This window comes from Zootermopsis nevadensis, unplaced genomic scaffold (assembly GCF_977971745.1).
Source record: "Zootermopsis nevadensis isolate Lab colony 2312 unplaced genomic scaffold, Znev_1.0 Znev_ptg000017l, whole genome shotgun sequence".
NCBI lineage: Eukaryota > Metazoa > Arthropoda > Insecta > Blattodea > Termopsidae > Zootermopsis > Zootermopsis nevadensis.
In genome coordinates this window covers 18,815,450-18,829,566 of record NW_028259149.1, presented here as the reverse complement: position 1 = coordinate 18,829,566, position 14,117 = coordinate 18,815,450, and the positions used below count along the sequence as shown (strand labels likewise).

General features: G+C 41.1%; 3 protein-coding genes across 12 annotated transcripts; 1 reads left to right on the top strand and 2 right to left on the bottom strand.

Moving 5' to 3' along the window:
• Positions 1-17: 17 nt before the first annotated feature.
• Positions 18-2,623, top strand: LOC110830479 (uncharacterized). Of its 2 annotated transcripts, XM_087350699.1 has the most exons (3): positions 741-1,707; positions 1,866-1,967; positions 2,083-2,623. In XM_087350699.1, exons 1-3 carry the CDS (start codon positions 1,526-1,528, stop codon positions 2,141-2,143), a joined length of 345 nt encoding a protein of 114 aa, XP_087206825.1. In that variant the 5' UTR covers positions 741-1,525; the 3' UTR covers positions 2,144-2,623. The 2 variants fall into 2 exon arrangements, 1 of the variants encoding a protein (XP_087206825.1); XR_002543249.2 differs by lacking the exon at positions 1,866-1,967 and having other exon boundaries at positions 18-1,707.
• LOC110830473 (ELMO domain-containing protein 3) lies at positions 1,841-8,614 on the bottom strand. Of its 4 annotated transcripts, XM_022065470.2 has the most exons (8): positions 7,065-7,417; positions 6,326-6,482; positions 5,858-5,981; positions 5,050-5,171; positions 4,261-4,469; positions 4,013-4,140; positions 3,700-3,869; positions 1,841-2,912 (listed from the first exon to the last, which is right to left on the bottom strand). In XM_022065470.2, exons 1-7 carry the CDS (start codon positions 7,151-7,153, stop codon positions 3,712-3,714), a joined length of 987 nt encoding a protein of 328 aa, XP_021921162.1. In that variant the 5' UTR covers positions 7,154-7,417; the 3' UTR covers positions 1,841-2,912; positions 3,700-3,711. The 4 variants fall into 4 exon arrangements, with proteins under 4 accessions (XP_021921162.1, XP_021921163.1, XP_021921164.1 ...); XM_022065471.2 differs by lacking the exon at positions 7,065-7,417 and adding an exon at positions 8,329-8,614 and having other exon boundaries at positions 1,841-3,869; XM_022065472.2 differs by lacking the exon at positions 7,065-7,417 and adding an exon at positions 7,454-7,814 and having other exon boundaries at positions 1,841-3,869.
• A 152-nt stretch (positions 8,615-8,766) lies between these two features.
• Spt3 (Transcription initiation protein Spt3) lies at positions 8,767-13,507 on the bottom strand. 6 transcript variants are annotated; one of them, XM_087350681.1, is made up of 6 exons: positions 13,030-13,507; positions 12,174-12,449; positions 11,853-12,093; positions 10,982-11,121; positions 10,226-10,371; positions 8,767-9,087 (listed from the first exon to the last, which is right to left on the bottom strand). In XM_087350681.1, exons 1-6 carry the CDS (start codon positions 13,091-13,093, stop codon positions 8,950-8,952), a joined length of 1,005 nt encoding a protein of 334 aa, XP_087206807.1. In that variant the 5' UTR covers positions 13,094-13,507; the 3' UTR covers positions 8,767-8,949. The 6 variants fall into 6 exon arrangements, with proteins under 6 accessions (XP_087206807.1, XP_087206808.1, XP_087206809.1 ...); XM_087350682.1 differs by having other exon boundaries at positions 12,174-12,425; positions 13,030-13,506; XM_087350683.1 differs by having other exon boundaries at positions 12,174-12,422; positions 13,030-13,506.
• Between the last annotated feature and the right edge of the window lie 610 nt (positions 13,508-14,117).

The window sequence follows — 14,117 nt, the reverse complement described above, 5'->3', positions numbered from 1 at the left end:
GTATAAGTTTGCCGACGTTTCAGACTAGGCAGTTCAATAACCTAGAAGACAGCCATCTTCGTAGTTTAACTTTACCTCTTATCGGTCCACAATTATTTTTCACAAAGCTCCAATCTAACTTCATGGACTTTTCTCAAAAATGATTCATCGTAGGGGACATCGAACATCTCATTAAGAGATACAATTTGTAAGATTACACAGTCGAGAAAGTTTCGACAGTTGGAGGGGCCGGGGTTTGAACCTCTGCCCCGAGAACCAGTTGTCCTAATAGAGGTTTCGTAGTGTTCTTCAAATGGTGGGGCATACACAAAAAACGCCCGATTCCTTTCGTGGTCTCTCCAGCACACGACAATGGATCTGCCATGAAACCGTGACTAAAGTGAAGAAAGTTGACGGTCGCCGTGCGGCAACGCAGCAAGAAGTGCCCTGCAGCCGATTACATTCCATTACCACGTAAAACGATCATCCTCATGTTTCACCTCAGAAACTACTCGACTGGTTTCAATGAAATTTGGTATTGTAAAATGCTGTTGGTTCGATCTGATTCTGAGCTTCCCAATTCGAGGCTCTTGTTAAAGTAAAGGCCGGTTCACCACGTAATAGGCAGGCGAATTTGCATTCGTACAACGCTAGTAGCTGGAACAGAACATTTGCTTTTGAAAGTAGTTCACTTCCTTTTCTCTTACGACAATGGTTTTTATTCGTAAAAAAACTTCCAATTTAACATCTCAAGAATCTGAGGTGGAGGGAAAGAAAGTGAAATGATCTCAAACGTGAACCAATTCTCGAGTTTACGCAAGAATTCCAATGAGAAGAACTGGATAACACCAAAAATCATTCTGAGATGAAACATCTTCCATCTCTCTTTGGTCCAAATGGCCACTTCACTTAGCGGCCTTTTCTCGTATCCTCAATCTATGTTCGCCCCTTAACGAAGGAGACCAAGTTCCACACCCAAGCACAAAACAAGAAATGTTTCCGTTCTGAACTAGATGCGTTGAAGACGGCGAACCCTAGGGACGGAGTACGAACTACAAACGAAGCGAGGGCTAACTGCGCATGTCATGGGCCAGTTACGTGCGAGTATCGGAGAGGAAGCGTGGGGAAACAACCCCAAATAATCCGAGGAGATCTCTGCGTTCAATCGGTCCCTGAAACGCCTCAATGAAAACCGACACAGCTATCACCAGTCATGCATAATGCACGGAATGCGATGTTGACTGTACAGGAGGTCGTCGCCCCACCCTGAAGACGAGAAAAGAAGAATCCATATTTTTGCATGCATGTACAAAGCATGTGGCCACTGGCGCAGTCATCGTAAATTGACTAAACTACCGTCCACTGACGCGCCCGGACGCATTTCGAAGGCGCTGATAAAAGAGGCTGCAGCTCGCCTAGCGACACCCGCGCCCCACGGGGCAGATAAAAGGCAGTGACGACGGAGGCAGTCGGCAGTGGCGGTCGCGATGGTGCGCGCGCTGGTTCTCGTGGTTCTGCTTCTGGTGCTGGCGGTCCAGGCCGCGCCATGGTTCAACTGGTTCACTGCCGGCAGCACCAACAGACGGAGGCCCGGCGGCTCCGGGCGCTCGGGAAGGGATCGCTTCAGCTCCATCTGCCGCACCATCAACCCGGACAACTACGCGTTCCCAGGGCGAGTGCCCTACCCGTCCGCGCCGCTCTGCCCCTACTAGCACCCCGAACTTTGAGGTAGGTCTGTTTCGCTACCACCAGCATCCAGAGTTCTGAAGTATGTTCAGGCTCCTTACCACTACTGGCCAGAGGTCTCAGGTGTACTCAGGATCAACGAGATTAAAGGAACTAGTTCACTAAATGCCACCAATTACATAAGCAATTTTATTTTTCAGTGCAATGAAGAACAGACCAGTCCTTAATTGCACACAAGTAATTAGATTTAGCAGTGTCATGGCACCAACTGCGCAGTGGATACGCTGGCAACAGCCAAAAAGGTACCATCATTTGGGGTGCCTGGCCCATCTTTTGCTGTGATATATTTCCCAAAGTCTCGCAGAATTAGTGAACTTTGATTGTCTAAATGCAGAATCACAACCTTTTCATTTCCAGACACCGACACTGCACCCATAATAATTCGACAGTGCTGCCATCTGAAGACAACAGCGCATAAACAAGCGTGAATACTGTCTACTTCAAACGCGTCGGAAAGAGCCGCAGAATGGTGACGCGTTTTTTCGCGGATGTCCAAAGCAAAGACTTTAATTAGAACAGTAAATCTGCACATTTGAATATTTTGAGCAAATAAACTTTTCAGTGACATGAGGCGCTGTTACTATGGTTACCATCGAAGAGGAGAGCTGCTCCGGCATGGTAACGTGATGCAGACGGGCAACAGCGACAGTGATATTTGTTTTGGAGAAAACTCCACGGAAAAATAAATGTATAAGTTAATATCTTAGGTAAAAAGTGACTTTTGAAGCTGTTACATGTTTACGTCTTTTCTCTCTGCATTATTAACGGACCGCATCTTGTCAGGGCAGCGGCTACATTCTTCACTTTTGAAAAGTGATTTCTTTTTTAAATGACAAGTTCTGAGAGCAGAAATATGTAAACACTGACGAGATGGAATAAATGTCCTGTGCAATCTTTACAGGAATCATGTGATTGGCAACTAAATCCAAAAATGACATCATCATAAGGCAGGCCCCACCTCACTGTTCCTACCAGCACACCAGTTCAGTTTGTGGTCTCACCAGTTTGTGTGGTTCATTCGTCCATCCCTACGCACAGCTCAAACCTCGCGCGATTTTCCTCCGACTGTACCTTCCCATGGGTCTGACTGCACAATGCATCCTCTCATCTATCGCGCTCTAAATATTTTCTGCGGTTGACACGGCATCGCCATCCAACTAAACGCAGACTATTTTCTTTCCAACAGTCTGAAAAAAAAAGTTTGGAAAATTAGCAGGGACTGCCAACTGTATGACCACAGTCACTAAGCTGCCTGCAGAACAAAGCGTTCATTCAATGCTTGCACCTTACAGTTTTCTTTTCCCCCCTTGTACATAGATTAAAAGCACGGAAATATTCTTACATTACACAGTAGAGTTCTTAAATTCTACGGTCTTTTCTACTTTATTAAACACACGTGGTCCCAGCTTTGAACAGAAATATCCATCCAGAACAGACATAAATGAGTGATCACCGTCAATCTCTGGCCTCCTAACCAACACTGGAAGGAATCGAACCCACCTCAGACGTCTTCTCGCTCTCAGACTGGTTTATGTCACTTTCATATCCTGGAACACCGAGTCTCATAGACCAGGAAAACAGAAGCGCTGATTCTACCCGCAAATTTCAGTGTTTGAAAATGAGATTGCTAGATTTGCAGCTAAATTTTAAGACGCAGCCAAGAGACGCGTAAATCTAATCTTATAAATACTTCTCTAGGTGCTAAGACGCGCCGCAAACAGAACCAGCGGCCAAAAACGTCCCCAGACACTACCCTGCTTAACACGACCCCACAACACGCAACCATGATGAATATAATTTGAGCACTTACTTCATCCACCGTCAAAAACTTGAGCTATATCACCGGCGTTACGTGGCCGAAGGTCTGCACGGCCTCTTTCAGAGATGAGCAAATCTCGCATCGCGTGTTTCTTAGTTACCTACAAAGCTGCAAGGCTTATCACTTCATAGGCCTTTCCGCACAACACAACGTACATTCTCGCTTTCCTATATGAACACTTCTGTTTTCGCTTGAGTGAGCAGATCCTGGAAGCTGCCAGGGAGGCACGGCTTGTCACAGGAACGGGCCGACGCGTATGACGCGAGCTGCTCCCGCAGGTCCCGCAACACAGCACGCACATTTCCACGACAATAGAACTCCACATCTGTAACAGTCGAGGTCATTGACAGAAAGTTCAAGGACGCGGTAAGGACATAATAACTACTTCGCACATTGATACCAACCCCACGTGCATAACCGCGATACACGATCTGGAAGAAATGTGACCCCGCGCACAAAGAACAGTACCTTTCAGAACATATCCAGAGTCCCTGATGGTCTTATGCTGTGAAGTCCAGATGTGCAGTGTGTGGTGAAACACAGCTGCATAGAACTGATTCACCACCTCCATCACCAGCTGGTGGTGATTGCACTCCCTGAAACAGGAACATGTCAGATGTTTACTTAACTTGCGACATGTGACAGTGATTTAAACATTTTACATTTTAATAAATGAGAACAAAACGCAACTGTCTGTACTATGGTGAAGCCATTACCTGTTCAGCTCGCCGTGGCGAAGGGCCTGAAGGGCGATGCGAGTCATGTTCAGGCTCATCGCGGCGAGCGGAAAGTTTTGCCGGTCATCCGCCGACACCCTGTAGATGTCGCGGGCCAGCGGGAAGAGATGCGGGCTGTTAGACAGGTACAGAAGCTGCAGAAGGCCCAGCATTCCCACGCCGCGCAAATCCGTCCCAGGGTCCGTGCCCTATGACGAGCGCTCATTATCAAAGTAATCCAAAATTACAACTCTGTTAATACTACAGCCAGTCCACATCCCACAACCCATCTCTCCGAGATCCGTCTTAATATTACGCTCTAATATCCCTTTTGGCACTTGCGCAGCTCACATCGGAAGACAGGCCTGTTATTTTGGTTTAAATGACTTCAGCTATGGATTATCTTCTACTGTTTCCTACCAAAACCAAAATCGGACACATTTAAATTATAATATGTTGCTGTGCGGATTCCTTCTCATTTTAGATTTCCATGTTTCGAGAGACCAGCAAGAACAGCTTAAACATTTCCACATGTACAAGGCCTGCTTATCACGTAAATGAATAATTATAAAACTAATGAAATTCTATATGCTGAAGACAACATTAAAGAAGCCTAAAAATAGTCACGTATTTTTTGAAGATGTATCATCACACAAAATAACAAGGTGTCATCAGTTCCTCCCTGACCTCAAAACTGCAACGCTGATGTTACTGATGTTCAAAGCGTCTTCCAACCGATCCAAAAATTATTCAAAAGGACACAGCAGTGCGATAATACAGAATGCGCACCTGAAAGCCGATGTGCTCCCAGTGTGATCCATAGCGTGGACAGTCGACCTGCGCGCCTGTCAGTCGCCGATACACAGTCCGCAGCATACGTAGGTGCACCGGCTCAGACATGTCCAGCTTGCCTGCAACACCACTCCACACTGTAAGTCACGTACATGCAACTCTGGGAGGAGACTTCATAATACGTTCGATTCAGCAAGATGCAGGACACGTAGATGGAGTTTGTGAGATTCTGTAACATCACTCTGTGGTCCCGCCTTCACTTTATCACATGCTACTTGGAACTGATGTTGGTAGTTAACGAGGCTTGACGGTAAGCAAGTGCCTCATGTACGAATATTAGTGATGACATGTCAGACACACACATCAGTATTTTAAAGAGTAATATTGTGACTTCAGAATCAGGTAACTATCTATCATGATCAATACTTTTCACACTTCTTCTCAGTCTCTCCAGATTAATCTCAGGTTAATACTTTAATCCTTTCACCTTAACAGTGTAAAAGTGGTTATATTAAAAGGCAATGCCCCTCGCTACCTAGTAAAATACAGCGAAACTTTATTTTAAGTTTAAATACCCAGAAAAAATGGAATAGCTGTTCCATACACTAATTATTTGAATGAAACCATCAATGAGTTATAAAAGGGTAATATTAAAATGGATCTTTTGGAAACATGTTGCAAAACTGTAGACTAGACTGTATCCATTGGCAAGTTATCTCATTAATGATCTTTGACCTTGAGGTTCTGTTAAGAAACATTTAGAAAACCAAGACTGTGCACAAACATGATGACGATCACAACTTACACTGGGCAATTGCAAACACAAGATCTCGTTCTGCCATCAGGTGGTCATGAAGTTCCGGTGGGCCAAGCAGACACGACAGCAGGGTGCACAGACCCCGGGGCTCCACACTGCCTCGCACCTCTGTCTGTAAAAGTCAATTCGATGACAAATACGGTCACAACAGGATATCCTTGAAGTAATGGAAGCAGATCAGGTTCTGATCTCAATTACTTTGTGGGTGACAGTGCAGATGGTTAAATTTTACATCATCTAATCAGTCAATCAATTCACCCATTAAACTGAATATTTTCATGGGATGATAAAACTCTGAGTAGGTGAAAAATAAATGGATGATAACAGCAAGATATCTGTAGTGGTGATACATTGTCAAATGCTCTGTCCTTTCAAATCTGTCTGAAAAAGAAAGACACCCATAACAAATGACACTACGCTGCTACCCCAACTCAGATTATTGAATCATCAGATTACCAACTGTACTGACAGGACATGTGCCTGGAAAAACACCAGTGCCTGATGCACTGTGATGTGTGGCATGACCGAGTGTCGAGGCTCCAGACTGTTCCTGAACGCTGTCTCCACTGTTGCAACACTGTCCCACTCTTCCATTGCTCCTTCACAGGCCAGCCTAAAAGTAAGAACGCATAAATTTAATGGTGGCATATCAAATCATAAAGACATACAATTTAAAACAGAATATTCCAGGAATGACATGATAAGATCAGATCATGGCATTATCAGCAGATTAAGGGTCATACAATTCTTTTAAATCCTTCACAGTGAGAAATGTTTCTGAGCCAAGAACATTGACATAAGTTCTACAAATTGAGAAATGTTAAAACTTGACCCTAAAGAACAGACTGATGCTAAGGTAAATTGATTCAGGCTCATGTGAATGAATTTTATCAGCACATATATTCATATATAACCTCAAAATTAAAGATTACATATATTTTTTTAAATTTCAAGTAATTACAAGACTTATACCATACATTCACAAAAAAGTTATTATTTATCTCTTGCTACATAATGGTGTGAATATTAATATCGGCCATAAAAGCTGTTTAATTTCAAAAACGAATAGGCCACAAATGTTTCTCAAGCAGCTTAAACTTTACATATCGGCAGGTCATTTGTACATCACCCGACCTTTAATATACATTAATTGCAATTTCAGAGCTGTTCCATAAGAAACTCTAACAAATATTACCTTGCTTCATCAACATTAACATTATGTCTATGCGTTGCGAAAGCAGACTCCAATATTTTCTCACTCGTAACCTCATTTTCAAGTGACATCACGCAATTGAGGCGAAGGTGTTCAGTCACAGCAAAAATTGTATTCTTCAGTATTCAATGGCAAAATTTATCTTTTTTTCTCATTTACATATTCCAGAATATGAAGACCCGAAACAAACAATGAATTATGCAGTTACAAAGGAAGGGTAAAACACACGAACATAGAAACTTTAAAAAATCTATATACAATGCAAAGTTAATATTAGGAAAGATACTGCTACTCCAACCATGTAACACCGACGATGAATAACAGCAGGATGTTGCACGTATGAAGATTGCATTTTTAACTAATTTACTTACGATTACCAATTAATCTCAAATGCTGTGCACGAAAATGCATTAATTATATTCTTTTAAGATAAAATATTCTCTTTTTAACGGAAAAGTCATAAAGGTGTTGTATTAATACATATCAAAGAAGATGTCTGTTTTCTGGGATGTAGCGTCCTGTATTGTGGTAGAAGTCTACGAACGTCTCATATATCTTTGCTGCCCCCATTACCAGGGCGATGATTGAGTCGTGCATAAAATGCAATGATTCTGCAGCGTGGTCACAAAAATCCACAGTCCTCAAAATCTATTTTCCCAGCGTTGCTTCAATATTGCATTGAAGGCACATGAACATGAAATTAAGTTTCCAACATTTCTCAGGCTGCCCTTTCCTCTGTGATCAGAGATTAATGAGCGATATCCAAAAAAAGCCACCTCGAAAGATATCTCTCCCTTTTAGGTTACACCATTCCTGTTTACAAAACGCATTGCTATAAACAGTAAACAGTCCCTTAGAACTATAAAGAGGGTGTGCTTACACTGACAGGAATCTGGCACATTGGATAGCCTTGGTGTTTCAATTATGGGCTGAAAGCAATGCAATGATTCTTTGTATTTTTACCCATTTAGCTCTTGTGGCCTGGCACCCCTTGACCAAAAGTCAGGGACTCACTCCTCAGTCCACTGTACATAACCTAAACTGTCTGACCGATGAGATGACTAGCTTTACCCTGGCACAATGGTTTCATATCAGAACAGTAAATTATACCAAAAAAATGATGTATTTCCTAAATCAGTGATTTATCTTTAGCTACAGCCTTGTGATATCCATCTACACAAAGGTTAATGTTATCACCACAACTTGACCCTTCCATAATATAACAAACATTTTGTATCAATCATACCGAAGCTGCAGAATGAAGACCATGACATGACAGTACTTGTGGCTTCCCATCTCTTCCTACAACAGTATTTATATCAAGACTCCTGCAGCCAGTTCCAGCCTGTAACCACCAACATTCCTATGAGCAGGATGGCTACAGAACTTGAAGGACATGTGGAAGATGATGATCCATACGATCTTCACTAGAGTTTTACATGTATCACCCTCTGACTTATTTTTCCAAATTACTACATAAGTGAGTCAGCACTCAAGTCATATTACTTTTGAGCTGTGGCACCCTCAAATCCCTTATAAAGGCTCATCCCTTCCTTATTTTTCAACACACATAAAAATTTACATTTTAGGTTCCTATGAGAGACAGTGGACACTTAACACTGACCAAAGCCCTGGATGATGGAAGAATTTCAATATTACATGGAGGAAAATTTACAACATGGAACAGTGTATGTAATTAGCTTTTAATTTACGAGTATACATAATTCATTCTGATATTTTTCATAAATCACAAATTAAATACATCTTCTCCTCTGCGAAACAAAGAATACTCTGAGATCCATCAAATTACCTAGGAATAAACCTAACTTAACATTAGTACACTGTGCCGCAGCTCATGTGACTCCTATCAACAACTTAACAAACGTGTGCGCGCATGTGACGCAGCACTGCACGTAAACACAGCACCAGGTCCGATGTAGCAGCTGCAGTAACGTCGCAGTGCCTCCCTGATCTCAGCTGGGGTTAGTGGATCAGCAAACTCTATCTGCAACAGTCAAACTCTCTTACACTTGCCACTCCTCTCCGAGTGATGGAAATGGAAGACGGACAGGTAGAGGGAGCAGAATGGGACACACCAGCTTTTGCTTTGTTTTGATTAAGTAAACTTACTGGGCAAACACATAAATGCCATAAATAAAAATGCAAAAACTCTATTAAAAGCTAAATTAAAAGTTGGTCCAGAAGTGAATGCATTGAAAACTAAATACATGTTTATGTCTCATCACCAAAAGAGCATATAATGTTTAAAAGTGTGACAAAATTCAACTATTAAAATATCAAACTTGTATTCACATAAAAATTAAAAGCACATTACATTTATAGAATGTTTGCTACCATGCAGTTCAGAACCTTCTGCCTTCATGTCTTCTTTCTAAAAACATAAAATATTAACATAAACAAAATTACAGTTTTACCAGTTGAATGGGTGAAACGTGGTCTCTCATGTTCAGGGAAGAACACAAGACTGAATGTGTTCAAGAACAGAACGGCTGAAAAAAATGTTTGGACCTAAAAGAGCCGAAGTGACAAAAGACTGGAGAAAAATGATTAGTATGGAATTTCATAGGATGACCATATCAAGGAGGATGCAATGGTTGGGGAGATGAGGAATGTATGCAAAATTTTGTTTGGAAAGCCTGAAAGGAAGAGATCACTCACAATACCTAAGTAGAGATGTGAGCATGATATTAAAATGTACCTTAAAGATATAGGTTGAGGGGGTGAGGACCACAGTGATCAGGCTCAAGACAGGGACTGGTGGAAAGCTCTTGTGACAGTAATGAGCCAAAAGATGGGAAAAGTTCCTCACTTGCCAAGCAACTATCAGGTTTTCAAGAAGAACTCTACTCCATGAAGTTAGTTGATTCAACTACCATGACATGTGACTAGAGAGTCATAAAAAATCTGAATGAGCTAGAATGAACAAACCTAAACACAAAGCATGCAATGATTTTGCTGTCTTGACTAAGTTGCTACAGTCATGCTCAATGTGAGGTTAGTTGGCCAGATTTCACAAACTGCGAATGTTGTGTCCTGTGCCCCTCCATTTTTTATATGAACCAACAACTTCGCAGTGCAGGTTTCTTCTTGTCAGCTGAAGGACCATCTCTTAGACTTCCTACCTGTTGGGAGTCCAGAGTATGGCTCGTTGAATATCCTGCCCCTGGTATGTACCGGCTAAATGGCATGCCCGGACGTGTCAAACTGTCGCGTCTCACAAGCAGTGCCAAGTCCACAATCTGCGCCACTGTTTCATAAGCCATATAACCTGCAAGGACATGGACTGGATTGTCTCTCACAGCGACACCACAAATGACAACAAGGCCTGGAAGCTAACCATTGCCTTTTTCATCATAAATTATATTCAATTTAATTTCTTTAAAATTACTATGGAACTAGTTCCCCATTCTAAGCACACACAATAAGAGGAGGGAATGGCACATTGCACATTTATTAAGAATATGAACAATTCCTTTTAGAATGGCAAAGTGGGATAAATATTAATGTGATATATGACAGGTCTACATTTTTCTGTTTGATGTTCACCAAATAAAACTGTAATTGTGTAACATCTGTCTTTATATTACTTCATACAACTTTCTCAATGTTATTAATCATCATAATACTTATGTCTAGTCCCCCCTTGACAGACATACAAAGTGTACTTTAATTACTAAATCTGAATAACAATGTACGTCATTGCAACACAGTTAACAGATTTTCCAGATAAATCCTGTTTCCAGCTCATGACCTCTCAAAGCAGAGTGAATTCTTACTGACAATTTTTCCCACAAATACTTGCATGCTTTGATTCAAAGTAAGACCCTCAGACAGCTACTTGGATTATCTTACAGTTTTAATATGCAACTAAAACTTACCCAGTAAGTCGTAAGTCACGCCGCTAAGTTTTAGAGCTTCAAAGTTGCCATCTGAACTTGTTTGCAGCAACTCACGAAACTTTGACGCCGACTTCAGGCTGACAAATGAAGCTCTTCGTGCATTCACAAATTCCAGATACCTGTAAACAACTAAAGTAGAGACTGTTCTAAAATATAATAAATTCCTGATGTGCCCAAGAGACAATACTCATGAAATTTCATACAAATGTCTCCAAAGTGCCTCTATACCCAACCATCTTTTTTTCAGTTCTGCAGGACCAACAGCTTTCAGGAACAAGGATCACCCTAAAGATGGCAGCTGCAATGTTTGTTGAAACAGAAAAACTTCAACATCTGTTGTGGCTCATTCCCGAAAGCCAAAGTTATACATTAAACTCCAGCCATAAAAACCAAAGAACAAGAATACCAACATAGAAGCCACAAGAACTTCATATATGGGAATAAAACCAAAGTCACTAATGTGTAGAATATAAAATAAGATCGCAAACATTAAAGTTTTTATTCTTTTTTATTATCCCATTTGTTGATGAACCTTCACACCCAAGAAAACCAGCAAAAGGCACAGAACATGAAAAAAGACGGAACAGAATGTAGAACAGATCAAATTTGCTAAAAAAGAGTCATAGAAAAAATTACCAGATGCTTCAGAGGAATACTGTTGAGACACACAAGATGTCACCACTAAAATACTTCCTTTGGATTCAAATTCATAGGACAGAGAAATTTTCTAATTCATGTTCTAATATCAAGTATTTACATCACAGAAGTTGTACTGACAAATCAATACAAATGGATGAAAACTTTTGCAGCAGGGACTGAGCAAATTCATGTGTAATGTAACGCCACCCACCTGGTTTCATCCAGCACACGTGATGAACGCTCAGCACGAACATTCCGTTCATGCTTGACCATGTCAACTGGCAAGGTGCATGTATCTGTGAGCTCACCGGTCTGGTCGATCGACCGCAGAAAGTCCATGCACAGATTAGTTTGCTTTTTTGCTGAACCACGAGGTGTCTCCAGCATCAGGTCCCCATCCAGTGATGATTCCAAAAGAACACTGTTAATATTCTTCTTCATGTCCTTCACAGCTGCCAAGCAACACAAAGCAGAATGAGCTGCAGTGCAGCCACACTCATGCAGTTCTTATTTAAAAGTCAACAACACATACCTAGGTACTTCATCAGCCTGTGCATTTTAATCCGATCCTTCCTCAGGAGGAACAAGATGTCTTCTGGACCAATGCATTTGGAACCACGCATTGTAGCCATATCTGCAGCTTGACTGATGACTGCCCTCTGCTGTCGCTGAACGATACTCTCTATAAGGCTCGCAGACTCTGGTAATGGACTTCGGGCATCTCCAAACCCATGCATCATGCTTTGGATTTCTGTAACAAAGCTCCCTGCAACAGGCAGACCTGCTGCAACTGTCATGTTCTCCAGTGCTGCCAGTAAAACACAATTCAACTATGAATTCAAAGAAACAAATATTCTTCTCATGGTGAGAGCACAAAGAATTGAGAAGCCATGTAATATTACAGAGTGTCAATAATATGGTACCCATTCACAGACCTTTCATTACTGTTTGTTCATATTGTTATTTATAACACTCACCTACAACTAAATTCAAAGAAAATTGCTCTGAAGCAAACATGGCACAATCATGCACATATCAACAATTAAGTACGCTTCCCTCCCTCTAGTTAGGATGTTTTTTTAAATTTCACACAACTCACAAGGATTTTATGCAGGCTACGTTGGATTAAGTTAGTTTAAATAAAGTAAACGTCAACTTAAAAAACAGCAGGCGGCACTCTTATGTGTTCAATACATATTTTGAAATACTATCATGAATTCTTCTCGGGCTACCAACCGTGTAAGGTGGTTTAATGGAGGAAACACCAGCGTTTCGTGAACCATCTTCATCGTCCTCAGGGTCGAAGACCACCTTACACGGCTGGTAACGCGAGAATAATTCATTATACTTAGTCGTGAAAGGTTCAGATCATACACTAAAATACTAACCTTTAGAAATAATCGGCTGGTCACATCCAGACTCTCCTTCTGATGAATGAATAATGCTAGTCATCTTTTAAAATTCTAATAACAAATTTACTACGCACTATTCTATCTGAGGCTGAAACGTCAGTGTACTTAACAGGGAAGAGAAACCACTTATTCTCGTCCCATGAAAAAACAGCAAGAAAAGCATTAATCAAAACAGAATTGTAGCTTGAAATGAAACACAACCTTCATACGCATAAATCCCGGCCCCGAGTGTTAACATTGTCATGGCAATGGAAACGTAGCGGTGAAATGCTAAACCACAGGCATCGCATCCTTTCAGTAATTTGCATTTTAAACAATACCATGAATTACCAAACACGTCTCATAATGTTGTAAGTTATCCCTGCAAATTAAGATTCATAACAAAATTGCTGCCGAGGTCAAGAATGAGTAGGAGCTAAACCTTCGCTCCCCCAAGCGCCTACATGGCGTATAGTGGGACTGCTTCAACTATCCCATCCGTACTACATGACCAGCCCATCTCATACTCGATGTCTCGTTATATTCGGTGAAACTTATATAGCCCCAAATTGTGCAACTTTCTCCAGCCCATTAGTAACTTATCCCTCATAAGTCCAAATATTCTCTTCAGCAGCCTGTTTTAACACCTACATTTTACAATCCTCCCTTCGTGTCAGTTTTACACCCATACAAAACTACAGGCAAAATTATGCTGTTCTATATTTTAATCTTTGTTTTTAGACAGCAGACAAAAAGACACAAGTTTCTGCACTAAATGGTAGCAAGCATCAACAAAATTTAATCTGCACTAAATTTCCTCATGAATCAAATTTTGATTTGTTACTGTCACTCCCAAATATTTGAACTTTGCCACATTTTCAAAGGATCCATTAGCCATCTTTATGTTACAATTTTGCCCTGCATTTTGGTGATGAGACATCAATATATACTTAATTTTGTCTGTGTTTACTTGTGGATAAACCTCATTACTAAAACAACTTGAGCTTTTGTGTTTTTCTTTATGGTATTTATGTTATTCCCTAATATACTTACATCAGCAGAATGGACCAGATGCTGAAATGTCC